Source organism: Uloborus diversus, chromosome 3, assembly GCF_026930045.1.
Source record: "Uloborus diversus isolate 005 chromosome 3, Udiv.v.3.1, whole genome shotgun sequence".
Lineage (NCBI taxonomy): Eukaryota > Metazoa > Arthropoda > Arachnida > Araneae > Uloboridae > Uloborus > Uloborus diversus.
Window position 1 is genome coordinate 107,510,658 of NC_072733.1, and position 26,754 is coordinate 107,537,411.

A 26,754-nucleotide genomic window follows, 5' to 3' on the forward strand; every position below is an offset into this window, starting at 1 on the left:
TGTAATTTCGTGTTTCGGTAATGGAAGCGAGAATTTATTGTGTGACGTCCTGTTAATTCTACTAAAACGAACTAAAACACAATATTAAAAAATTAAATGTGCTTAAAGAATTAGTAGTTGAGACACTTGTGAAAGAAATAAAAAATAAATAAATGCATAATTTTAATTAAACAAGTTATTAAGCAACATAAACAGTCACACAAGGTGTGTGACATGCCACGGAAGTGAGAATTCACATGTTGTGAACCAAAAATATACTAAAATAAAAATTATTATTAAAAAATTGTTGGCAAGATTAAAGAGATATATTTTTGATAAAATTAAAAAGCATTGTTAAATGTATTATTCTTTAGAGTTTTTTCTGTAAAAAGCGTGTGACAGAAAAGTTGCACCTTTTGAAGAATGACCCATATACATTTTTAAAATTAATCGCATTTTCTGTGACTAAAATTCTGGTTCCACTGTACTATTGACGAATCACTATGAAAATCCTTTTGACAGCTGTAAGATTGTCTGAAAAATATAGGGGTGATCGGGTATAGTTAATACACTTTTTATGTTTTATTTTTTCTAATTTTTGTTACTTATGTTATCTTGCTAAAATATAACTTTCTGTAGTGTTATCACTATTCTCTTATTAAATAATTATTTCTAAAACCTTTGTTGATATAATATTTTTCATATAAAGTATTTTTTCCCGAAATGTATTAACTTGAATCAAAGTGGATAAATGTTAGACACAAATAAATATGAAATGAAGTTTAAAAGAGTTTATTTTCAGGAGTTATTATTAATCTAAGATTCTCATAAGATTATTGGAGAATTTTTCCAAGTTAGATGATAAGTATAATTTCATTTACAGATAATACAAGCATAAGTATGGATATCTTCTCTGAAATACGCTCTTTTAATTATTTCAAGAGAAATTTCCTTCCTTATATTTCTGAAAAAGGAAAAAGTGGTTAAAATTCTGAGAGTTAAATTATTACACGTATCAACTTGACCCAAGCGCATTCTATCAACTTATCCCAAATATCGCTATTACGTTGACATTGCAAATTGTAGGAAAAAGTTTTATGCTCAATAAAGTTTTAGTATTATTCATACTTAATGTTTAGTACGTTCCCATTATTTTGATTCTCTGCTATCAGAACGAAAAGGGAAACGAAAATCCGATTTTGTTTTCAGATGCCAAATAAATACATAAATAAAAGACGGAATTTAGAGGCTCATTTTATTTTATTTTTTAAGTTTAAAACGCAATACATAACCATATTTTTAGTACAGAAAGAAATTGTGAAAAAATAACAGTTCCTGATTCTCTTTAGAGCTCGCAAAGTTTTTCAAATGACTTTAATCCTATTCACACTTAAAAAAGAACATCATTACTGTCAATTATTCTTTTAAGGCAATAAGCAAACAAGATAATAAAATAACAGAAATGCTTACCCATATTTTGCAAAATTTGACCAATAAAGCATGATTGCCTCTGATAAGGCAGTTTCTGGCTTGCTGTAATTGTTTGGAAAATGTGCCAAGCTGCCAACCAGTGGAGCACCAAAAAGATAAGGAAGATCTTCTCCATGCACACAAATTAGCCTTTGAGGATAATCACTTGCTTCAGTAGGATGATTAAAAACGTAAAGAAACGTCCTATGTCGCAGTTTAGACAGAAAATTAGCACTACTTATAGATGGTGCGACAACCAAGGCATCCGTTAATGCATCCACAGTACCATCAAGTATATTTACTGGATGTTGAACAGGTCTTGACCAGTCAGTGTACTCATTTACTATCGTCAAAAATATTTCCTGTAGGTGGAAAGTAAAAAGATTTCTGACAAGTGTCCTCAACATTCGATCTCTTCTAACAGCTTCTATTCCGTAGCGCTCTTCATTTGCACCAAAATAGAAAAAAGATTCTATCCTCGTCACTCCCATTAGAACATCTACTTTGGGTCCCGACAAGAGTTCTGACGGAGGATTCATAAGCATTTTCTCAGGATCAGCAGGAATAACTAAACCATCCACCATTGGTCCAAAAGCTGTTAAATATTCTGGAACGAGTAACTGGACCCTCATTATGTCAGAAATAGGTCTAAGACGCATGCACCTAACTAAAGCTGGATGATCTAGCACCGGACATCCAAGCTTTCGAGCAACATGGCGAGTAAATGTCATTGCTTCCTGTGCAACAGCCCACGGGCTAAATGCTGATCCACTCTGTAGCACTACTCGCTGAAATAAACCTGAAAAGAGAAATAAAACTATATAAGGATTATTGTATGTTTACTGTACATATATAATGTCCAAAATGATTATTATACTATTACCAAAACTGATAGAATTTCAGTTAGAAATGTGTACTGAGTTTGAATTTATTCACATTTATTCTGAAAAATTACTATGTTGAAATTTTAATATTCCTCTTTTGCGTAGGTCTTGTATACTCAATTTTCCGTTCGTCAAAGTTTTTATATTCTGTAAATCTTAGTCATTTCCCTAGCAACAATATTTTACCAAAAATCTCTATTGACACAGAAAAGTATATTTTTTTCTAAATGAAGCTTTTTACAAAGTGGAGCCTTTACAAAAAGCTGAACTTTGACATAACATTCTCTAGAAAACTCGAAACGTTGTCAGAAGCTTCCGGCATAATCTTTTATAAGATATCTTCAATTAAGATTATCATGTTATGAGTATCTGCAGTAGAAAAACTTAACAAGTCAACATAATAAATATGTTACAGCAGTCAGAGCAAATAGTTAGCTGGTGGATCATTACTGGGAAAATATGGACTCTTTTATACATAAAGTAAAATTTTGTATGTTGAACTTAAGGGTGCTCGTTAGTTAATGCAAATGTTGGAAAAAAGTATTATATTCACTTAAAATCGTCTCCTTTTTCTATGTGTACTGAATTCTTACCGTAAAGAAATTTATTTTCTACTCTCTAATTTTGCCTATTCTTTGCTGTCTCATGATCCCATTTAAAGAATTTTATTTTTTATCTAGATTTCGACAGTGAAAAGTTTACGAAAGGTCAGTCATACTTTACAAACTGATTTAGCATATTTGGGACTTACATTTGTTACTGTTCGTCTAAAATAAAAAGTTAAACTTTGCTCCTTTATGTCATCTAACTTCACTTTCAACAGCTTCAATAAAAACTCGGTTGTATTAAATTGGAGAAGAACTAGGAAGCCATTGGGGTTATCTGACATAATGTACTGGATAAATTCCTCGTTGCATTAGTTCTTTTAAAACTGAAATTGTTTGTATTTAGTCATTGATCATGCAACACCTTTGATTTCATTTTTGAAAAGCAAAGAAAGCTCTAAGTACTCCCCCATTACTCTGTAAATGTCTAGTAATTGAATACACATTTCTTGTCAAAAGCTTGAGAATAACCCTGTTTTTCCAGAAATTTCCGACTGTATCGATCCGAAACATTGTTTATTAAATTGCTATAAAAATGAACATTATTCATACAGATAAATAAAAATTTACGCTGGTCTTTATATTTCGGTAGATTTATTTTCGAATTATGTTTAGTAACAGGTAAACTGCAACTTTATGCACTTTGCTTTCGGATGCACAATATAATGCAATGTATAATATAATGCAAATAAGCATGTATTACAAACCCTTATCATTAGTCGTCTGTTTACTTCACTGTTCTATTCATTGATGATCGTGTATGGATGAAATCAGATATCAATCCGTGCATTATGACCATGCAATATTTTTTTTTCAATAGCTGAATTGTGTGAATGACTTTCAAGTTATAAAAATTATATGTCACAAGAACTTTTAGTTGCTCCATTTTTTCGCACAATCACTGATTTCGCAAGTATGGAAAGCAAATAAGATGCTCACATCATCACAAAATGGAGTGGATACCAGTCTCTCGTCCAATCTAAACTCTTCTGGAATGAAGTGGACAACACACTGCAAATAATCAAACACTTTTTGAACACTATTTGCACACGTACACTTGTCCCCTTTTTAAGAACACTATTTTTTGTATTAGTTATTAGAACCGTTTTGTGAACACATGTCATGATACTTTTTGAACACGTACACTTGTCCCCTTTTTTAGAACACTTTTTCCGGTCAGTTTTCAAAACACTTCTAGAAACACTGTTCGGAACATGTATATCCTTTTTAGCGCATATTTTACACATTTCATGAATAGTGTAAAAGAATGGTTTTTGAACACTTGGGCTAAACATTTTGTGGCACACGCTTTAGTACAATTTTTAGGATATGTTTCGGAACAATTACCGATCACTAATATCCACCTGGAATGTGTGCTACCCAAGTATAAAAAAAGCTTATAAAAAGAAAAAATACTCACTAAATTCATTTTTGTTGAGACTGCAGGCTTGATGATGGGTTTAGGCTTTGAGTGAATGTGATTATTAATCTGCATTATTAGTATGAAAATTTAAAATCTAATGGCATCTCAAAACCAATTGAATAGTTTACAGCAAAATAACAAACGAGCAAAAAAAGTAGCAGGAAATTGTAGTACAAAATCATATTTACTACAGAAATGACAACTAAATTTGAAATATAAATTTCCATAAGCAGGTTTTCAAAGCCAATCAATAATGTAAAAAATAAACAAAAATGTGTCAAAAACAAATGGTTACATAAATTAATTTAAAAAAAAATCTCAAGAACAAAAACTTTTTTATTACTGTCTATAAATCTAATTTGTTTACGTTCCTACTATTTAGCTACTGCGTCGTCTACTGCTCGGTTTATGATCAATGACCATTAAAAATTAGTATTCTTTTATACCATTAAAATGCAATGAAATTCTTTAATAACTAATCATTTCTGTGAAAGTTCACTGCAAAGATGGAATTACCAATTAGTTAGAATTTAATTTTTCTTACTTGTGCAAAAGACAGGAGTAAATGCATTAAATTAAAAAAAAAAAAAAAACAATTTCATATGAATTAGGTCAAAAAATTCCATTTAACTCAGATGTATGTTTAGTGTTTTCGACCCGTCTGCAAGTGCATATGAATGTACGGGCAATCAAAATGCCCATTTTTGATAATTACTGAATTCATTATCACGAGTTTTCTCGTGACGTCAGTAAGTACGTATGTATCAGAGGCGAATTCGTAAATGTTCCAGTACCAGAAACGCTAATGATAAATGATTGAATAACGATTTTTAGCCAGTTTTGTGTGGAAGCGGAATTATTTTTCTTGAAAAGTAACGGCGTTTCAGTAAGACCAGGCACGAATTCACCCCTGGTTTTAATGTATTTCACATAACTGAAAAACTGTATGCCGTAATAAGTTAAAATTTTGTATGTAGACTGAATGGAGTCCGGTTGTGCATCTCTGTTTTTGGTGTACACAGAAGTTCCAAAAGAAGCGTTTACACTTTTTCTTTTTTTTTTTTTTTTGAGTCAAATAAAAAGAGTTTTTTTTTTTTTTTTTTTTTTGAGTTTTCAATAACGACTAAGAAGCATATTTTTCTCGATTATGTTCGATTCGATCGAATACTATCTACCAGTCACGTAGCGAGACATTTTCTTATGGGTAGAGTAAAGGAAATTTCTGGCTTCACTTTTGGTTGATAGAATTCGTTCGAATCGAATCATCAATTATGTTAGGTTGAATGTGCCCCTGAAATGATGTTATGAATGGACGCCCACTTGGTGAAAAATCGAGCGACAAATATTTCACTAGGTACTCTTTCTAAATTGTTACTTCAGTATGATTTTTTGGAAAAATTACTTTTGGAATAAAATTTTGTGATTATTATTTTGATCGAAAGTTATTAAACGAACTTGCTTTTTTTTAAATGGCGCATTCAACTCGATTGTGTTCAATTCGATGGAATGCTATATACCAGTAGCGTAGTGAGAAATTTGAACTGGATGAGGCAATGCAAATTTTTGACTGTGCTATTGGTAGATACAATCTTATTCGATTGGATCGAATTATGTTTGAGTGTAATGGGCCACTTCAACTTAAAAAGTTTCAGTTGTACTTGAATTTTTTCAATAGTGCGATTTTCCTTAAACAAAATTACGAGTTTTCAGAAATATCTGGTCAAACTCGCTTAATTATACTTTGAAATACAGCGTGCTGTTTAAAAAGTTAAATTGTCTCAAGGAAGAAATAAGTTCCCTAATGCAGTTAAAAATTAAAACACGTATTCAATTTACATTTTAAACTGATGTACTAAGAACCTCTGAACTTCTACTTTGCAGTTTACTAAACACATCTTGTCGTAAAACAAAATATTTTTTAAAAATTAAATTAATTGACATAAATGTACATTTTAAATTTTACATCACATTGCAGAAAGGAGCATTGCGGAATCCTCATCGTTCTTTGGGCAAAAGTTTAATTGAGTGTTGGTCAACTCTGACTTATTTTGTTTCAGTCGAACGTTTAATTAATTTTAGTGTGATAGGTTCATTGTTTCAAAGCTTTTCAAAATACGAAAAAAATGAATTTCAGTTTCAAATGTCTGGAAATTTAAATGCATACGACGTCAGGAAAAAGTCTTACATAACTCGAGCTTGAACAGAAGTACATTCATTTCTTTTCAATAAAGGGAAATCTTGAAACGCATCTGCAGAAATGGTTACAGTTTTACTACTTAACAGTCATTTAACTCAATATTTTTTAAATTATTTTATTTGACACTTGTACAGATTTTAAAATTTACATCACATTGCTGGACAGTTGAATTGCAGAATCCTTGTTTTTACATGGAAGTCAATTCCATTGTAAAATTCAATAAAAATTTAATTTATAAAAGCTATTTTTTACATTTATAAACTTTATCAGTTGAACACAAATAATATATGTCCCCTTTAACACTAAATCCTCTTGGATAATATTTTTCTAGAATTAGACACCCCCCCCCCTCTCCTCCCTTCCCTTTTATCATCAAATGTAGCTGAAATGTTTTTAAGATATCAGTTTTTTTGAGCAATCACGATTGCTCATTGTTCTCACTTGACCGTCCTTGGCGTTGTGGTTCCTTTTTCAGCTTGGACCAGGGGCCTCTGCAGCACCACCGCCCGCCGTCCTCCAGGCGCGGCTGTATCCCGGTCCTGAGCTATCCGCTTCTCCTGGTCGGAGGCGTCCATGTCCTACACACACGCACGCTCACACACATAAAAACACACGATTTCACACACATACACTACGCACACGCCTACGTACATACACACAGGTCTACGCACACACACAAGTCTACACAGACACACACAACTATGCACACGTAACCGCCCAGGAGGAGGGGCATGCTTGGGGGGGGGACAGGAGCCATTTCTAGAAAGAATAACTCCACTGAGTAGGGTCCTGTCGTTATTGCGAAAAAGATAATTTGAATTCAAAAATTCAGAATTCAAATTATTATTATTTTTTTAAATTTACGGCGAGATTCTCCGAGCCTCTTTCCTTTAACGTCTTCAAGTTCAGCTTAAAACTATACTTTTAAAATTAAATTTTGAAACATTGAGGTTGGATATCCCCTTAAGTCCCCTAAAAGTGTTCTTAATTCTTCACCTCTGAATCGTTTTCGGAGGGGATCATTCATGGAAACTCTTACTCTTATTGTTTACTAAAGACCAATCTAAAATTGCAATTTTAAAACTCCAGTTTAATTCATTTTTCTAGATCCCCCCCTCGTTTTCTCACCTTTACATCACCCAAAGACAGCTTAATCGTTATTTTCAAAACATCAGCTTCAACAAATATCTCGAGTAGGTATTAAAAATATGGCCTAGAATTGCGTTATTAAAGCTAAAATTAGAATTTTTTTATTAAAAGCCCTGAAAATTCCAAGTATTCCAGTCTGTGGCCCCCTGAGCCTGTCTTTTATAGTGTTAAATTGTTTGCATGAAATATATGTATAATGTTGAAATATTTATTTTATATCTGCAACAGAATGAACTTCTTACTTATCCAATAATTACACGTTTTTCATCAAAATTTTCATCATGTGTTATGTAATTTTAGTTCATGAAGTTGTACTGACGAAACGTACAGTACGCGAAACACCAAAACACATACCCAAGATCACATTAATTACAATTCTTTAAAGAAAGAAACAGCTTTATTCTTACTAGGTGGCATGGTTCAGATGCCGCATTATAACACAAATACAATTGCAAGAATAGTGCTTTTAAAAGAATTTAAAACTACTCCTTGATCAAATACTAACTCTAAAATTAACCCCCAATAAAAGTTAAAATACATTAGTTATTACACGGCCAGAGTTTCCGCCTATACATATTTACAAAAGCACCAAGCCCAAATAACTCTCTGCTTAAAATTAACTAATATGAAATTTGCATTTTACACACATTAAAATAACATTAGCTTATAACAACATAATACCACAATTTGAACAAGTTAAAAAGTTCTCATGTAATACATTAAAACATTACTTCACAGGGGTTGAATTCTACGACGAGGCATCAAACACTAAAAATCTCACACGCTGTACAAAAGGCACCAATTCGACCTTGCTTCAAAGATCTAGCGTAGGCTGAATGATTTGAGGATTCGCCCGCTGCCGGTAGCTCCGAACTCCAATTCCTGCTATTCATTTTCACGGGCCACAAGACTTATAATTTCCAACCATCCGATGCGTTCATTAGCTCCCAGGTCTGGTCCATGGGGCCTCCACTTCCGACACAGCGATGAATTTAGTCTGGCAGAAGACTCTGATAGATTCTTGGTTCACTTATGTGATGCCGAGACTTCACATCTTAGCGATGAACATTTATCTGCACTTAATCTTGCAAAGGGCCATCCCCACATTCACCATTTTAACGAAACTCGAGAGGCTGTTTCAGCCACGCACGCAAGGCGAGATGATATGCGTAAAAAAAAGGAAACTTTAGCTCTTTCGTACTGCCTTATATCCATTGCGTCATTTCCAACTGTTGCCACTACGCTTTTGGGCAGTACAAATGCCCTCCCCCTTAAAAAAAATATATACAAGTATATTTTTATTGAACAACTCTTCCATTCACTCTAGGCCGCAAATTATAAGGATGCACAACATGTGGGACAAAACGACCTAAGAGACCAGGCATCATTTGGACATCAAGAGGCAAACTCCCAGTTGAATTTCCCTCCTCTTTTGTATTTTCTTGTTGTGTTTGACAACCTTGTTGTGTTCTTGTTTGACACACTCATCTGTGGTAGCAGTATCCGGGTCAACTAAGGGAAATCTGGGAGTGGCCAAAGCAATATTCTCTATATGTACCACCCTGACGTAATTTGATTTCTTTGCGTGCCTAATTTTTACCACTACTGGAGAGATAATTTCAGAAATTAGAAAAGGACCTTCATTATGTTTACTCAATTTTTTTGAGCGCCCTGGCTTCACAGCTGGATTATACCAAAATATTTCATCCCCTACTTTAAATTGCCGTATTTTACTTTGCCTTTCTCGTCTGTTTTCATTTGTCTCAGCCGCATTTTCCAAATTGTGTCTCACTGTGGCGTATGATTCATGCAATTTCTTCAGTAGCTCATTAGCATAATGCATATTATCCGCATAAGAAAAGGGGGTCGCCTTTTCCAGAAACTCATGAGGCAGATTTAAATTTCTTCCATACATCAACCATGCCGGTGCAAAACCGGTCGACTCGTGTGCAGACGTTCTATACGCCAGGAGAGCAAAGGGCAATTTTATATCCCAGTCATCATGTTCGGAATTTACTATATGCGAAAGCGCATTACCTAACGTTTTGTGATATCTTTCCACGCACCCATTACTCTGTGGTCTCCACGCCAGGGTATCTAATTTTTTTATATTCAAACTCCGGTATACTTCCTTCATTGCATTGCTTAGCAAATTCAACCCTAGGTCTGACAAAAATTTTTTTGGTGTCCCATAACGACTAATGAATTGCATCACTATATCCGCGATGACATCACTGCCTATCGTAGACACAGGGAAAGCATTAACCCACCTTGTAAAATAGTCAGTAAAGGTAATGATATATCTATTACCCCTTTCAGTGACAGGCAAGGGACCTACTATATCGAAAGCGACTTTTTCGAATGGACCTGCCGGAATAGGAGCTCTCTGCAATGGAGCCAAACACCCTGGCAGATGTGCCCTTCGTTCCATACAACTCTGACACGACTTCACCCAGTTTATGATTTGAGCCCCCATTCTCGGCCAATAAAACATACTTTTGATTTTGTTAGAAGTTTTCTTAATCCCGGGATGACACGCTTGCGGACTATCATGATAAATCTCACATATTTTTCGCACCAACGACTGTGGCACAACATACCTAATATCTTTTTCCCCCTTGGAATTTCTGTTTCTGCATACCAAAATTTTATCCTTCAAGAAAAATTTCAATTTATCCTGCTATTTTTTAACAGGTTGTTCTTTATCCTAATACATGCTCTATCTTTTTCCTGTTCCTCCCGCAATTTTTCAACCGAAATTTCAGCCTTAACCGGGCCCATCTCACTCAATTCATTGAATTGAACCTCCCTATTTTGTGTCTCATATTCAGAAACATTTCTGGACAAAAAAATCCGCCACCGTGTTAATTTTCCCTGGCAAATATTTTATTTCAAATTCGAACTGGGAAAGCGATAAAACCCACCGGGCTATTCTGCAGAATGAATCCTTAAGCTTAAAGCAGCTAGTCAGAGGCGCATTATCCGTGTACAAATAAAATAGTTTTCCCAGCAGATATTGTTTAAAATAATTGGCAAAATACACAATGGCTAAGGCCTCTCTTTCAGTCGTCGAATATCGAGTTTCCGCAGAATTCAATTTCCTACTTCCAAAGGCCACGGGTTGTGGAAATCCTTCTGTATCCAACTGCGCCAGGACGCAACCTATCGCAATCTTACTTGCATCTGTATACAAGTGAAAGTCTTTCTTCATATCCGGCAGATACAAAAAGGTGTCATTCATCAGAGCCAGTTTTAAATCCTCAAACTCCTCCTCCGCCTGTTCATTCCATTTAAACCCCTGTTTCTCTTTCGTTAAATTTGTTAAACTAACTGACCGCCTAGCAATATTTGGTATAAATTTTCTATAATAGTTTATACATCCCAAGAAAGATCTCACTTGTTTCCTATTCTTTGGAATTTGAAAATTCTTTATAATATCAATATTTTTTTGATCCGGAAAAACTCTACCTTTGCTAATTTTAAAACCCAGGTATTTAACAGTTTCAGTCAGAAAAATGCATTTATTTGGCTTTAATTTTAACTTATATTTTTTCAATCTGTCAAATACTGCCTGAAGTTTCGGAAAATGACTTTCAATTGAATTACTGCTAACTATGATATCATCAATGTAAACTCCGATATTCATGGGATCCAAACCAGAAAGTATAACACTCATAAGTCTCTGAAAGGAATTCGCACTTGTCCTTAGACCGAAAGGGGTGCGAGTAAACTGGAAAAGCCCTTTCTGTGTTGTAATTGCCAATTTCGGTCTATCTTCGGGCACCACTATTTGTTGAAAAAATCCACTCGTCAAATCTAAAGTTGTAAAAAAATTTCCGTATTCTAACTTATCAATTGCTTCATTAATATTTGGTATGGGATAGGAATCGGGCACCACTTTCATGTTGAGGCCGCGAAAATCGACCACCAATCTAAATTCCCCTGAGGTTTTTCTTACAAGTAGAACGGGTGCGGCATAAGGTGATTCGGATGGTTCCAAAATTCCTGCCTCTAACAAGATATTTAACTGCCTATCCATTTCATCCCTTAAGTTATAAGGGACCCTGTATGGTTTCTTCTTTACCGGATTTTCATCCGAAAGTGGAATCTTGTGTAGTACAGCATCGCATCCCTGCAGGTCCCGTACCGAGCTTGCAAACACCTCTTTATTTTTATTCAGAAAGTCTATCATTTTATTTTTTATATCAGGTTGCAAATGATCTAACCTAAATATATTACTCCACTCTAAATCGGCCTCGTCGCATTCCCCAAACCGCTCCTCGTTTTCCACAAAATACATGTCATTCATTATACTCTCAGCTTTAACTACTTCTTCGCATCTGACCATCTTTGTTTGTTTGTTAATATGAATAAATTTATCTGTTGGGTTCATTATCAGGACCGGAATTCCATCTTTTTGCGCTCCCTTACCAATTAAGAAGTTCTTTTCCTGTTGATTATATGGTTCTATCATTATAACCTCCGAACCTAATGTATTTTTCAAGTTAACCTTTGCGACAGACTGAAAAAGGGGGCAAGGTGATTTTTCTGCATATATGACCTATTTGGCCCCGACTCCCATTTCCAATATTAAACATAGCGTCTGTTTGCTCCGAATTTTCCCATGAAATCATTTCATTGTTTATTTTTACCGTTTTTTTACTATAATTGATGATACATCCGTTTTCAACCAAGAACGGCTGACCCAAAATAACTTTAAAATTTTTTGAAATATCTTTTGAAATTACATAAAAATCCGAATTTATAACTCTATCATTTATGGTCACGTAAAGATGGACTTTTTTAAGGATTTTTATAGCCTCTTTCGCAACGGTATTTATCCACAACGAGCATGGTTGACAGTCTGACTCCAATGGTATACAACCCTCCTCAATTAAATTCAACGTCGCCCCCGAGTCGCATAAAGCCCCCATCATGTTCTGGCCAACCTTAACCTTTATAACAGGAAGCTTTCCCTTTTGCCCATTATTTATACGCACCCCAGGGATTAATGTTTGCATTTGTGCCGACCAGACCCCCTGGTCTAGTTTTCCGGAATTTGATTTTTTTGTGTGCTCGTATCCTGGATTCGTTCTACAATATCGAGCTATATGTCCTATTCGCCCACATTTAAAACAAGTTACACTTACTTTTCTTTCATTACCCCGGCATCTATGCCCCTCCAACAGCTCAACCCTTTTTGTTAGATAATCCATTTTCTCTAACAAGGTATTAAACCCGTCGCTTACTTTATTATTTTCTGTATTCGTTTGATTTATCCCAAACACTGACTCAGAATTTGCCTCGAAATGTTCAGATTGATTTAAAAATGGATTATCGGCGGATTGTGCTGCCCTCCAGGCAATTTCTTCACGACCTGCATAATCTTTGAGTTCTTCCAAATTTTTAGGATTTCTGACAATTACTCCCCTCAAGATTTCAGGTCGCAAATTTGCAAGAAGCATGTTCATTAACATGTGTTTACGCTGACTTTCCACTATTTCTTTAGATTCATTTCCGAAATCTAGCATTTTGCTTTTCGCATTAGCATTTGCGATAAACCTCTCCACTGGCATATTTGGTGGCTGCCGGAATGCAATAAACTCGAAAAGGGCCACGCTTGGGGGCGGCTTGCTAACAAATTCTCTGAAAAGGACCAGTTTCAATGTTTTAAAATCACTAATTTCGTCGCGAAACTCATTGAAACATTCCCTAGCGTTTCCAAACAGCCTATCTCGCGCCACGAAATATTTCTCCGAATCAGACCAATTCCACTGCAAAGCCGAATCCTCTATCCTTTCAAAAAACTCAGGATGAGGAGTTTCACTATTAACACCTTTAAACACAGGTATCATTGATAGATTCATTACAGATAAGCCGTGAGGTACAAAAACTCCGCTAATATGTTTTTTTTTTTTTTTTATAAAGCTGCAAGAAAAGAAAGCCACGGCACCATTTTTGTACTGACGAAACGTACAGTACGCGAAACACCAAAACACATACCCAAGATCACATTAATTACAATTCTTTAAAGAAAGAAACAGCTTTATTCTTACTAGGTGGCATGGTTAAGATGCAGCATTATAACACAAATACAATTGCAAGAATAGAGCTTTTAAAAGAATTTAAAACTACTCCTTGATCAAATACTAACTCTAAAATTAACCCCCAATAAAAGTTAAAATACATTAGTTATTACACGGCCAGAGTTTCCGCCTATACATATTTACAAAAGCACCAAGCCCAAATAACTCTCTGCTTAAAATTAACTAATATGAAATTTGCATTTTACACACATTAAAATAACATTAGCTTATAACAACATAATACCACAATTTGAACAAGTTAAAAAGTTCTCATGTAATACATTAAAACATTACTTCACAGGGGTTGAATTCTACGACGAGGCATCAAACACTAAAAATCTCACACGCTGTACAAAAGGCACCAATTCGACCTTGCTTCAAAGATCTATCGTAGGCTGAATGATTTGAGGATTCGCCCGCTGTCGGTAGCTCCGAACTCCAATTCCTGCTATTCATTTTCACGGGCCACAAGACTTATAATTTCCAACCATCCGATGCGTTCATTAGCTCCCAGGTCTGGTCCATGGGGCCTCCACTTCCGACACAGCGATGAATTTAGTCTGGCAGAAGACTCTGATAGATTCTTGGTTCACTTATGTGATGCCGAGACTTCACATCTTAGCGAGGAAGATTTATCTGCACTAAACCTTGCAAAGGGCCATCCCCACATTCACCATTTTAACGAAACTCGAGAGGCTGTTTCAGCCACGCACGCAAGGCGAGATGATATGCGTAAAAAAAAGGAAACTTTAGCTCTTTCGTACTGCCTTATATCCATTGCGTCATTTCCAACTGTTGCCACTACGCTTTTGGGCAGTACAAAGTTGTTCATTTTTCTTAAATAGGACATGGTCATTTTTCAAAATATAAATTTTTTTATTAATGTCTCGAACAGAAAATTGAAAAATTGATTTAAATAAGGCAAAAAAAAGGATAAGTTTCTCAGAATTATCTTCTAAAAAGGTGATTTTAAACATTTTGTTTCCCAGTCCTTTTTTTTTGAACAATTCCAGGCCCGATATATGTACTAAGACACACATACATTTATAAAAGCCTATCCTTATATATTATTTCTGTAGCCTGTTTTTGGTTTCTACGCCAGATTTTCCTCAATTCTTGATCGATTTCTTTGATTTACACCTTATTTTAAAGCTTATGGTGCTGACAACTGACGAAAAATAGACCCACGGTCTAAAAATTGTTTTTTTTTTCAGCCGAATAACGTGTTTTAAAGAACCAGAATGAGGTTTTCGGTTAAACTTATAACTTTAACTTGCACTATGACCGACAGACCTGAACAGCTTGATCGGCAGAGCGTTCTCCTCGTAACCAGGAGAATGCGGCCCACGTCCGGACAATCTGCATCAAAAAATTAGAGAAATATCGCGCATTACACGAACACTTAATTAAATGGATAACAAATATGAGGAAATGGAATACATGAGAAGGAAACGCTCCTCGCTGTTATGAAAACTTGATGTGACTTTGTGCTAAATTACTTATTATTTTTTTAAAGCTTTGGCTCTGGTAAGAAAATTAAGGCATAATGTAAGCGAAAGTATAAGTAACAAGTTTAAGATTTCAGATTACAATAGAATTGTTTTTTGTTCAGAAAAAAATAATAAATCGTATATTGAAATATATATTCTTCTAATGAGTTTTTGACTCATTGTACAAATAAAAAAATTACTACCTCAATTTGAAGGGTAAAATGTACATTTTTTCTTCTTTTTGCAAAAAAAAAAAAAAAAAAAATAGCTTATCACATTTTTACTACATTTGAAAAGCTACGCTTAAAAAAGAGCATAGTTCAATTTATTTTGTATTTTAACCGTGCTATTAAATGATGGACACGTGCTGCCATCTAAATCATAACGGTTCAAGCAGCCTGCGGTAACAAATTATAAACATTTTCAAAAAAAAAAAAAACATTTTTCTTCAATATCTTATATATTATTCCCCTCTCATTTTAAAACTTATCAGGCTGGCTAATGACGAAAAATAGACTTACGGTCGAAAAATCAAGTTTTCGAAAACGCCCCTTGCTGTTTCAAAACCTTGATGCAGCCTGTAGTTCTTATGCATTTTTTTTAAAGCAAAGCTCTAATGCAGTTTTCCATTTTTTTACGTCGCTTTCGGCAACAAAAAAAGCCTGTGTGTGTGTTCATATTTTAATAAAGCTTAAAAGCACTGGACTTAGTTGTTCGGTTAAATTGTTACGTTTTTTTCGGTAAAGCGTTCGGCTATAAATTATCTGAACTTCGTTCAAGTTTGGGCTGTCCGACATATCAAATTTATATTAGTATTACGCATTATATTACATACAAACGTAATAAAATAAATGCAGTGGGAATGCTACTTGGTGTTTCGACTCCTTTATGCAGGCTACAGTTATCATTCGAAGGGTGTTCTTCCTTTTTTTTAAAGCTTTGACTCCACCCAGACCACTAAGCATAATGTAAGTAAAAAAAAGCATTAGATTTACCTCAAGGGAATCCTTTTTGTGCAGAAAAAATTTTTCATTGTATGCTGAAATGTAGATTTTTCTAATAATAGTGTTCAACCTTTTGTACAAATGAAAAAAAAAAAAAATACGCCGGCCAAATTGAATCTACCAGTTTCATCCAGTAAACCTTTAATTTTTTATTCGCGCGAATGCGATATAAAACATTATTATCAACGTCACACATTCGTAAGAAATCATTTTCTACTCCTCTGTTTTCTGCTGAAAAAAAAAATACATTTTGTCTACGTTCGAAAAATTACACTTAAAAAACGGACTCCGTTCAACTGGTTTTGGTTTTGAATTTTAAGTGTTCGGTTAAAAGAGGAACATGTGCGGGAATTTAAGCCGTAACGGTTAAAGCAGTCTGCTATGGGAAATAGTTTAATATTCAAAAATAAAAACACTTATTTTCAATCTAATTTATTACTTAAGATAAATAAATACCTTTGTGCTGAATAGTAAAGTCAGACCAAACAACGTAAGTAGAAGCACAAATTTGTAAATCTGTCAATCAAATTTGTAACTTTAATTTATTACTTCTCTAGAATGTTTGTTTCAATTGCTACGTGAGATATTCGTCATTCTTTAATCAAATCCCATGTTATACGAATAATTTTAAATCGTATCATGCTGGCTAATGACAAAACACAGACGCATAATCTGATTACTTTTTTCGGCAAAAAGCTTTTCTGCTGTTTTTTACTACGCATTCCTTCAATGAATAGCATTCGAAAAGGAAGGCGCAATTGCTAGGTTTGTTGGAGTGTCGTGCTGTTAATCAGAGTGGCGCCAATTCGAATCCGTGCCAATAAATAACTCTTTAATGTTTCTTTTTTTCCCGTCAGATGCTCACATGGGCAGGACTGTATTTGCCACAGCCTTTTTTTTCACATGCACAATTACTGCCTTTTCACAAGTCACTACTCAGCCACACTTTTAATGATATATATGTTTGCATTGAAATTACGTACAACCAAAAGGTGAGCGATGATCAAATTATTACAACGTTGTATTTAACGAGGTTTTGTTACTGATGTATTCAAATTACATCCCTTTTCTTGTGCGCTTACTTTTTTTTTTTTTTTTTTTTTTTCGGTTCTTCTTCATAATGTTCTTCCTTTGAACTTTTTATAGAACGAAATGCCTTATGAAACGTTTTGAAGCACAGTGCGGAGTTCCGCACGGGTCAACTAGTATAAGCTTTAGTAGTTTCAGAAATCAGATCAACATAGCTGATATAGCTTTTTGCATATATTTCGAGCTCAGAGTAGAAATTGAAACATCTTTTTTTTTTTTTTTGCTTTACTATGCTTTTGTTAAATTTAAATTGTGAGACTCGAATTTCAGAAATTTATAAAGTGTAACAAATAGCAATAAAGGTTAGGGATCCTTGTTCCAAGCATAATCAATGGTCAAACATCTGGATTACAATTGTATAATTTTTAAATTTAGTTATTTAGATTCTTCTACAACTTAAACAGTATGATGAATAAAAGTTTATTTAAAACAAAATGTGAATGCTCAGAAATGTACAAGTGCTTAATGTACAAACGCTAACGCATAATGTACACAAAATATGGAGCTCGACGATCTGCGAGTGCTAAATCAATTTTCAAATGTTTAAGCATAATGTAATGAATAGTAATGGAAATAAGTAACTTGCGTTAAATGATTCCAAACCAGACCAAAACAGTTTCAGATGAAAATTCTGAAATCGACATCAATGTTTACTAATACTTTCTGCGTAGCTTCGCAGAATTCTTAACACGTGATGAAATACGTCACAATTTCGTAGCACAAAGTTCTTTCAATTAACTTTTTGAGTGAGGGTATTGAAAAAAATGTAACACAATTTACAGTAAAAATAACGTCATTTAATTTAATAGTGTATGCATACAGTATATAGTACAACCAACCAATCTTCATCTAGCCATTCTCATTGCAGCAAAGAAAGCAATGATTTTACAAGTGTGCCCAAATGTGACCAAATATGTTTTCAAATGTGTTGACGAAACATCTGCTGCCTGGACTCGTGTGTTGGCACTAGAGGTTCAGTATCCAGAACATATTTGGAACACTTTCCTTCTGACAGAGCTTATTCAGAATACTTCATAGCACACATTCACATATTAGGATCACTTTTTCTGAAACAAAGTGTTCCAAATTGTGCAGGTTTATTTGCAGTGCAGATGTCAACAAGCACCAAATAACTGATTTCTTTGATTTACTCGAGATTATAGCAATGGATTTGTTAGATCATAGTTTAGCTTCTACAAATTGTACTTGCTACAGAATTTGATTGACCTGTACTCTTTAAAACTGCTGCATTCTTCGCAAGCGCCTCGAATATGCAATGCTCCGATCTCGACGAGAAGTCTTCATTTTGATGCGAGCAAACATCCTCAATAAATATGAATGCACGAAAACAATGTATTTATTTTGGATTTCTAATATCAATAACGTTCTGCATTCTGAAAATATGGCTAGCAATCAAAGTTTTGGATCGATACGATGTTTAATGCTTGGAAATTTCTAAAAAAGGTGTGCTTAGACTTTCTGAAGCAGTGTATGTTTTTTTTTTTTTTTTTTTGTTCTTTTGGAAATTTTAGATGAATGGCGAGTTGTGCATATAATTCTGCAATTCGGTTTACATGTTTTTTTTTTTTTAATTTTATTTAAGTAATCATTTATGATTTTGGTTTGCAATGATGAAATTTCAACCATTGATGGAAACTACTAGTTTAGATTCAAATTTAAAAAAAAAAAAAAACAATCATTTTAAATGAGTGATTACAATGCAAAATTATCTTACATAACGCAGCTTTCATATGAAGAAAAAATAATTAAATCTTTCTTTCGAAATAAAATTTTAAGCTGAATAGTGAAGTAATTAAATTCATAATTCTAAATTAAACAGAGAGACAGTAAATTAAAAAAAAACAATAACAGCAGTAAACATGTATTTAAATAATGCGCAATGGCACGAGTAATTTATTTGGTGAAAATCCTTACTCATATTATCCATATGTAGTTTATTAACATCATTTGGAATTTGATCCTCCCAAAGCTTCGACGCACGGAAAGAACTAACAGTGTTGCAATGCAGCTTTTATTTTACGGTCTTAAAGGAAAAAGATTCAGATAACTTTCTTCTAGTACTTAATTGTGGTATGGGACTTCTTTTTCTCCCAAAACGCAGTCCTGGAGCTTAACACCCATTAGAAAACCAACTTCACGAATAACAAGCTTTTTTTCCATAAACTCTTGAGGAGCACGAAAATCTGAAAGGATTTTCTTCTGAGAGGTGAATTGGTTGTGCACCATTTACAAGAACGAAAAAAAAAACTCTACTTATGGGTTAAAAATCCAAAAAATAAATGCATAATATGGTAATTGAAATACAAATACGAAAAAAAGGATGCCCGTATTTATGCACGTGAGTTTAAAAATTCTGCACCTTAGGTTTCTGATTGCTTTAAAGTTATTGTCGAGATGAGAGTAAACTTTAACACTTTAATAAGAAAAGTTTTTTTATTTGTGAAATATCTGGTTTCAACAAGTTTCCATCCAGAGAAACGCTTGATAATATGAAGTAAGAGATTGTTTAGAGAAATATAGCCAAAAGTGATAATCCGTTGTAAAAGAAACAATAGGCTTTTTAATGGAGAAATATAGCCAAAAGTGATAATCCGTTGTAAAAGAAACAATAGGCTTTTTAATGGATTAAACATAAAATTTTCGCTTTGTGTCAAAATATGTGTTTGTTTCACTTGTGAGTAAATATCTTATAAAAAAACAAATTTATAACAATCTGTGGAGAATGTTTAATTGAACAGTTTAAGCACATGTATTTACTAATTTTAAAAGTACAATCCATTAAATGCATAGTATGTGTACAGGCTTGTAATAAAAGCAAGGATTGTGTTTTTTTTTTCTGTCGTGATTGTCTAAAGCTGCCCGTACTCCTTGGCAGGACAAAGTAGTAAAGGTTCACCACTTCAATCACGACGGGATTAGGTTTGCACCTCGCAGCAAGGAGGGTCAGAAAATTGTCCTGTCCAAAACTGTTTTGGCACATTGCAATACGGTGCGCGGTAGGAACCGCTCGAAAAATGATGCGCATTAGAATTTTAAGTGCAGCTCGTGAAAATGTTACGAAAACTCGGCAGATTCTTGACATCTTTGATGCCAAGTATCCGTTTGTCAAAATTCCAAAACAGAGCAGCTGTCAAGATTCCAAGTTCTCAAATGGCATAAGTCTTTAAAAGAAGACCCGCCGGTCTGCAGTGAAGACCTGGCTCCCTGCTTGACAACAGGTTTTATAATTTCAGTTTTAGGTAGAAATCGTATCTTCCTTATGCCAAAAAAGTACATACACTTATAGAAAGAGAGACAGAAAAAACGAGAGGATGGCATTACGGAATGCCATTTACATGTGAAAACGAATAACTCTCTGTAAGTAACCTGATTTTTTAAAAATAAAACCCCCATTCCACGGTGAGCATACTATAAAATTCTAAAGAAATGTCACATGTAAAAAAAGTTACTATTTTGATGTCACAAAAATGGTTTTAAAAAATTGCTAACGAAACAAAATGAATTAGTCGGTTACCATGAAATGAGTGTTTTAAAAAAATTAATCATTCAGTTTCTTTTGTTGTTATGGTGCCCTTCCGAATCGTTCAATCTTTCCTTTTGTCTTGGTTGATCATCTATTTCTTTTTTATATGGGGAGTTGTTTCTTATCGAAGAAGATCCAGCTTCCTTGCCGCTGTTTGATTCCTACCTTTTTCGAGATTCCGGTGTATGGGCAGGAAAAAATTTCTTGATTCGTACGGATCAAAAATCATATGAAGACGCTTTTAATCAACGGGGAAACGTAGAATAATTTCGCGTCAGATACTGGACATAAAAAATTAACATTTTAACTGAGGAAAAAAAGCATTGTTAGCTACAAAATGACCAGAATAAAACAAGCTACTATTCCTTCCGACTATACTGCCGTGTGCAGGTAAACGGCAGTATCTGCAGAAATGAGTTTTCGAGATATTTGAAGAAATGTGTGGTGGATTCAATACTAATAATAGGGAAATGTTAAAATTAGACGTCTTTTTCGCGCCTTTTTTTCATTGGAAACCAAATAAGCGAACTTCTACAATAAAGATAACGTACAATAGATGACAAAAATGCAAAAAATTAAAAATGAAAAATTTGCAGTTACTGCCCTTTACCTGCACACGGCAGTATAGTAATTAATGCTTAATATCAATATTTGAATACATTTGCATACATTATTTTCTAATTCTTCTTTTTTGTTTTGGTGTTTTATGTTTACTTCGAGTATGTAACTTCACAATTATGATAAGGTCATTTGTTCACCCAACTTTAATCTCTCTTCAATTTTGCCCATTAAGAAATAAATCCGGAGATTAATATATAAATAAGTCACACAACGTTTTAAATGTATATCGTAAAAACATTCAGACAATTATTAATACCGATGCAGTTCAGTGTGTTTAGTTTGTTTGATTCCACGGTGAAAATATTTTAAAAAATACGTTAATCTACTCCTTATATTTGATTTTATTTATCTTGTTTTTGAATTACATTTATCAGAAAATCTGTGAATTGCAATCATTTACTTTAAAAATAATCTCCCCTTTTATCGGAAAATTTCAAACGTTAAGTTTGAGGAATAACAACAGACAAATTTTCATTAGTGTGTAGTGCTAGATTTTTTTCCCTTTCAAATTATACATGCACTGCATATTCAGCTTGGTATTGATTTGAATTTCAGTAGTTCAAGCGATTTTCCACAGAAATGAAAGAAATAGATTTGATGTCAAGCTCATATTTTTGATCTGTTTTCTTTTTTCGGCTGGTAGTTTAATAAAATTTGATGGAAGTGAGCTATTTTTAATTGTTTTTTTTTAGTTCTCAAAATTAAGAGCAACTTGTATTAATGGGGAAAATTACCTGATGTCATAAACATTTGTCGACCTTAAAATGTAATTTTCGAATATGATGACGGGTAAAAACATATTTATTATACTTCAAATTTGCCTTAAAGTTAATATTTTGCCAGAAAATTGCTGCTGACTTTGAAATGAGATGTATTTCTGGAGATAATAGCATAAAAAATGCAGTAGTTTTCAAATTACCATGTTATTTTTACATGTTTGATGTAAAATTGGTTGTAATAACTGGCTCTTTTTATTAGAGTATTCAGAGAAAACTTTTAAATTTGTTTTATATTGAATGACCCAATCACATGAAAAACAAACGATCCAAATGTATTTCTATATTTTCTAAGAATTTTTAGTTATCAACTTGGCGGAAAACCTTTTTTTTTTTAAATAAATTAAAGGATAGCAAAAAGCGAGCATTAGAAACTGGTGGGTAATTCGTGTCCCTTTTTACGGCTATTTTTTCCATTTTTATTATTTTTTAAACATTAAATTATAAACATACCAGACAGTTTCCGAATCGTACACAAGTAATTAATTCTAAAGTCTACAAAAGAAAAGTGTTATTTACTCTTTAGTTCTTATTTTATGACTATAACACACACAAAATACTTTTAATAATTTAACACCTTTTTTTTTGTCTTATAGTTAAAATGAATACATATGCTATACAAAAATACATCGATTTTATCAACTGGTGAAGCTGCGAAAGTTATTATTAAAAGTTAATGAATTAGATCACCCTATGAATAACGTATGGGGCACAACTACAGTCATGTTTTTTTAAGTATATATCAGTTTTTATGCAGCTCCTTATAAATGGGTGTAATCTTCAACATATTCTAATGTTTACAACGATCTTTACGCTCAGTACTCTGTTTCTTCTATTACGATATTAAAATTGATTCCCCCTGATTGGTTAACTCGTTTTTTTTCCTTTTTACTTGACTGCGCGTGCGCGACGCAAAGGAAGGTAATGTGTTTATCAGTCTATGTATATATGTTTGTTCCTATGTGGCGTTGTGGAGGCTGAACACCTTGGCCGGCTTTGATAATTCTTAAGTCAATCGATTTGTCTTACCTTTGGGAGTATCACTAAATACATGACAGTAATCAAAAGTCACCATATCAACTATCAGTCGCCATTTTATCATTTTGGGGTCATGTTACCTGCGTGCGACACAGTGAGCGACAAATGTAGGTAGCGTTTTCACTGTCTGAATTTTTTAAGCTACAGTTATTTCTAACTAAGATTGTAATCAGATTGGTCAATTCCAAATGTTAACTTCTCGAGCTCTCTTTCAGATCCACCAATTAGTATTGGGTGTGGTAGCTTGAATATGATATCCTTTTTCTCAACTTCATAAAGAGTAGGATCGTCTCTGGTGAACTTCTGACAGTTTGGATCTTTTTTCAGATATTACACTTCATATCCATCATCAACAATAGAAATAATCTCTGCAAAAAATATTTGATCGTTTTCTTGCCAGAGAATTTCAATACAAAAACACCAATCTGAATATTGACGTTATCTGGATCTTCTAGCTCATTAAAATGATGATCTGAAATATCTTTGTTCTCATATAAATCTTTGATATTCTCTGGTTCAGACTCTGAGGAATATTAAAGTTATTTTTTACCTGACTTGGTAGGGGGTTTTACTGTCTTCGTTTGCTTTACTTTTCTATTTCAAGATTCTCTTTCTCAGGTGTGTCGGTGAAAATACAAGACTTTCTTTTAAGTCTCCTCCTATGAAATGGTTTTCTCGGTAGTGCCTTTGGATATGGCCTTATTTCTTTAGGAGTGACAAGGCTTGGCAAAGAAATACTAGCTTCTGATGACACACCAGTAAAATCATTTATTTTCTTGTTGCTTTTGCATTGAGAGATCAGTGACATTTGATGAGAGGAAATCAAAATCTTGAGAAATATTTTCATTCAGTGTATGTAAGCCAGTGACCTTAATACCATTGATTATATTTGATAATATGAAGGCCAGTGGGAATGCTCGTCCAACTATTCCAACAAACTGGAGAACATGTAATTTTAGGAGTTGTAATAACTATGGAGAAGTGTGTTGTACCTTGGACCAGTCCAAGGTACACCACTTGTATTGGGTTCGAGGTACACTACTTGGTTATAAAAAATTAAATAGCTTACCACCATGTAACATTTAGGCCTAACTTTGTTTCAAGCACATGGTGTTATAGCTAGAACAATACTGTACAATACATGACCTTCATTTCAGAATAAACAATATTTGTTTCATAATAAAAAATACATAAAAGTATCTCGGAAAACTTACTTTTGAATGGTATATTTCTTTTTTTAACAATAATTTCATCAGATGAGCTTTCAACAAAACAGAAAGATATGCTATGAGAAGTCTAGTGGCAAATACTTTAACTACACATGTTGCTATTCAAATATTTTAATAAGCAGAGCTATAATCAGTCTAGGTCCAAGGTACATATATGTCCGAGGTACACCACTTGCCCCTACCTCCGAAGAAGGGACACCTCTGTTTGAGGGACATAATGTGTGGTCCCATAGTGTCCCTTATTGAGAAGTTCTATTGTAAAATGGATTTTTTTATGTTTCCTATACCTTTTTAGCCTGCAATGAAATAAAAAAAAGTTCTTCACACCTGCATTCATACGCCAATTACTAACATGCCAACTCTAATGCATGAACTCTCACAATGCAGTAATGAATGCATAATTTGTGAATAATATAAACATAAAATATTAAGCTTAAATTACTTTAAATAAATAACAAACTGTTTTGCCACTAACAAAATATCTATAAAACATGTATCTCATTCCTTACGTTTTCGTATGTTTATGAAGTAATAACTTATCTCTTTTTAAAAATGAAAATATTTTAAGCAATAGTCATTTGCGCAGATCTTAACTCATTCGATATATGCTTCCACTTCAAATGTTAATTCAACTTTCAACAAAATGTTCGACGAAACGTTACTTTATATTTGTTTCATCATGTCAGTTTACTTTGGAAATGATATTTTCTTGATGTGGTTTTTAAAATTTATTTGATCTAAGTCTGAAAATGAAAAAACTTTTTTTTTTCTGTTGCAACTTAAGATTTGTTGCTTGTAAATGGTATCACTACTCATTTCTGCATTTCATGTCAAGATGACGGATTATATTATCTAAATTTTTCGTGCACTCGTCTTTAAAATTTTAAATCTTTTCATTCTCATTTTTTTCTTCGAAATATTGCGTTAGATTCTTTATAATTTCATTTCTGTGAGTACATTAAAAATTTCAAAGCATTAACTTCGCTTTGGGTTTGTGTATTAAACAGAAGATTATCCTGTCAAGACAGACAAATGAAAAATGTTCCATATCATTTCCATCCTGCTATTCTAAGAATGCTTGCATTTGTTAGCTGTCATGACAGTTTGAAAAACAGTTTGAAAAAGAAATGAAATCATTACAATCGTTGGGGAATTTCGCTGTTCCACAAAATCTCACAAATGTGTTTATATGGAGATAAGGGCATTCAACGCATGAAGTTTAGAGCGACTAAATTTATTTCATTTTTTCCACCCAGCTTTCAAACACTGTGTTTAAAGGCTGTAATTTTCAACATCCAAAGTTTTGTAAATATTTATGATAGAAAAATCCGAAAGCTTGTCTTGTGAACATCAGCAAATTATGCGTCTCTAAGGAGTAATTTAGGTGCTGGGATTTTATTTGAAAAGCAAAGGCAGGAAAAAATCGAAATATTTTATAATTTGCAGGAAACCATAAATTCCCAGAGGCACTTACAGCAAAATATCCATTAAGTAACTTTGTCCAGGATTACAAAAATATGTTATTCAACCAGGATGGGGTAAAAATTTCTCTTTACTGAAAGTTTTTTTTTTTTTTGTTATAAAAGAATAATATCTCAACGACGAGTAAAAATAAAAGTTATAATTATTAGCAATAGATAGGGTAAACCGGGGCACATTTACGAGGATGTTTTTCAATGAATTTTCAAATTTTTATGGTTTCAACCTAGAAAATTTTAGACGTCGTGGTTTTATGAAGCAGTCAAAAATTGTATATTCAGTTCAAGTCCGTTGCATAAAATTCCCCCGAACACGGGGGAAGTTTACGCATCGAGTGCAGCATGTTTACACATATTAAAAATGATACCAAGGAGTAAGTGAAATAAATACTTAACCAAATTGAAATATTTTATTTCTTTTAAAACACTTTAAAAATAAGAAAATCTCAAATAATTAATTAAATAACATTTTATAGTTCAAAAATCATATGACTTATTGCTAATTAAAAACGGAAACTATTTAGTCATCTTCTTCATCGCTGTGAGATTTTACTAACAAAAATTAAGTATTTCTTTTCGCATACTTTTCATGGGACTGCGTTTTGACATCTAAGACATAGAACCCTGTCTTGTTCTTTTTTCGATTGATTGTGTACTTCGAAACAATAGATGCAAGCACAATTTTCTACTTC

At 33.5% G+C, this 26,754-nt stretch overlaps 1 protein-coding gene across 1 annotated transcript in view; it reads right to left on the reverse strand.

Annotated features, from left to right (window-relative positions):
* LOC129218884 (neuroligin-2-like) overlaps positions 1-26,754 on the reverse strand; it is a 196,864-nt gene that overhangs the window by 86,623 nt on the left and 83,487 nt on the right. Inside the window, exon 4 of the mRNA XM_054853205.1 lies at positions 1,450-2,248. Coding sequence (XP_054709180.1) covers positions 1,450-2,248 — 799 coding nt within the window. The remainder of the gene's footprint in view (positions 1-1,449; positions 2,249-26,754) is intronic.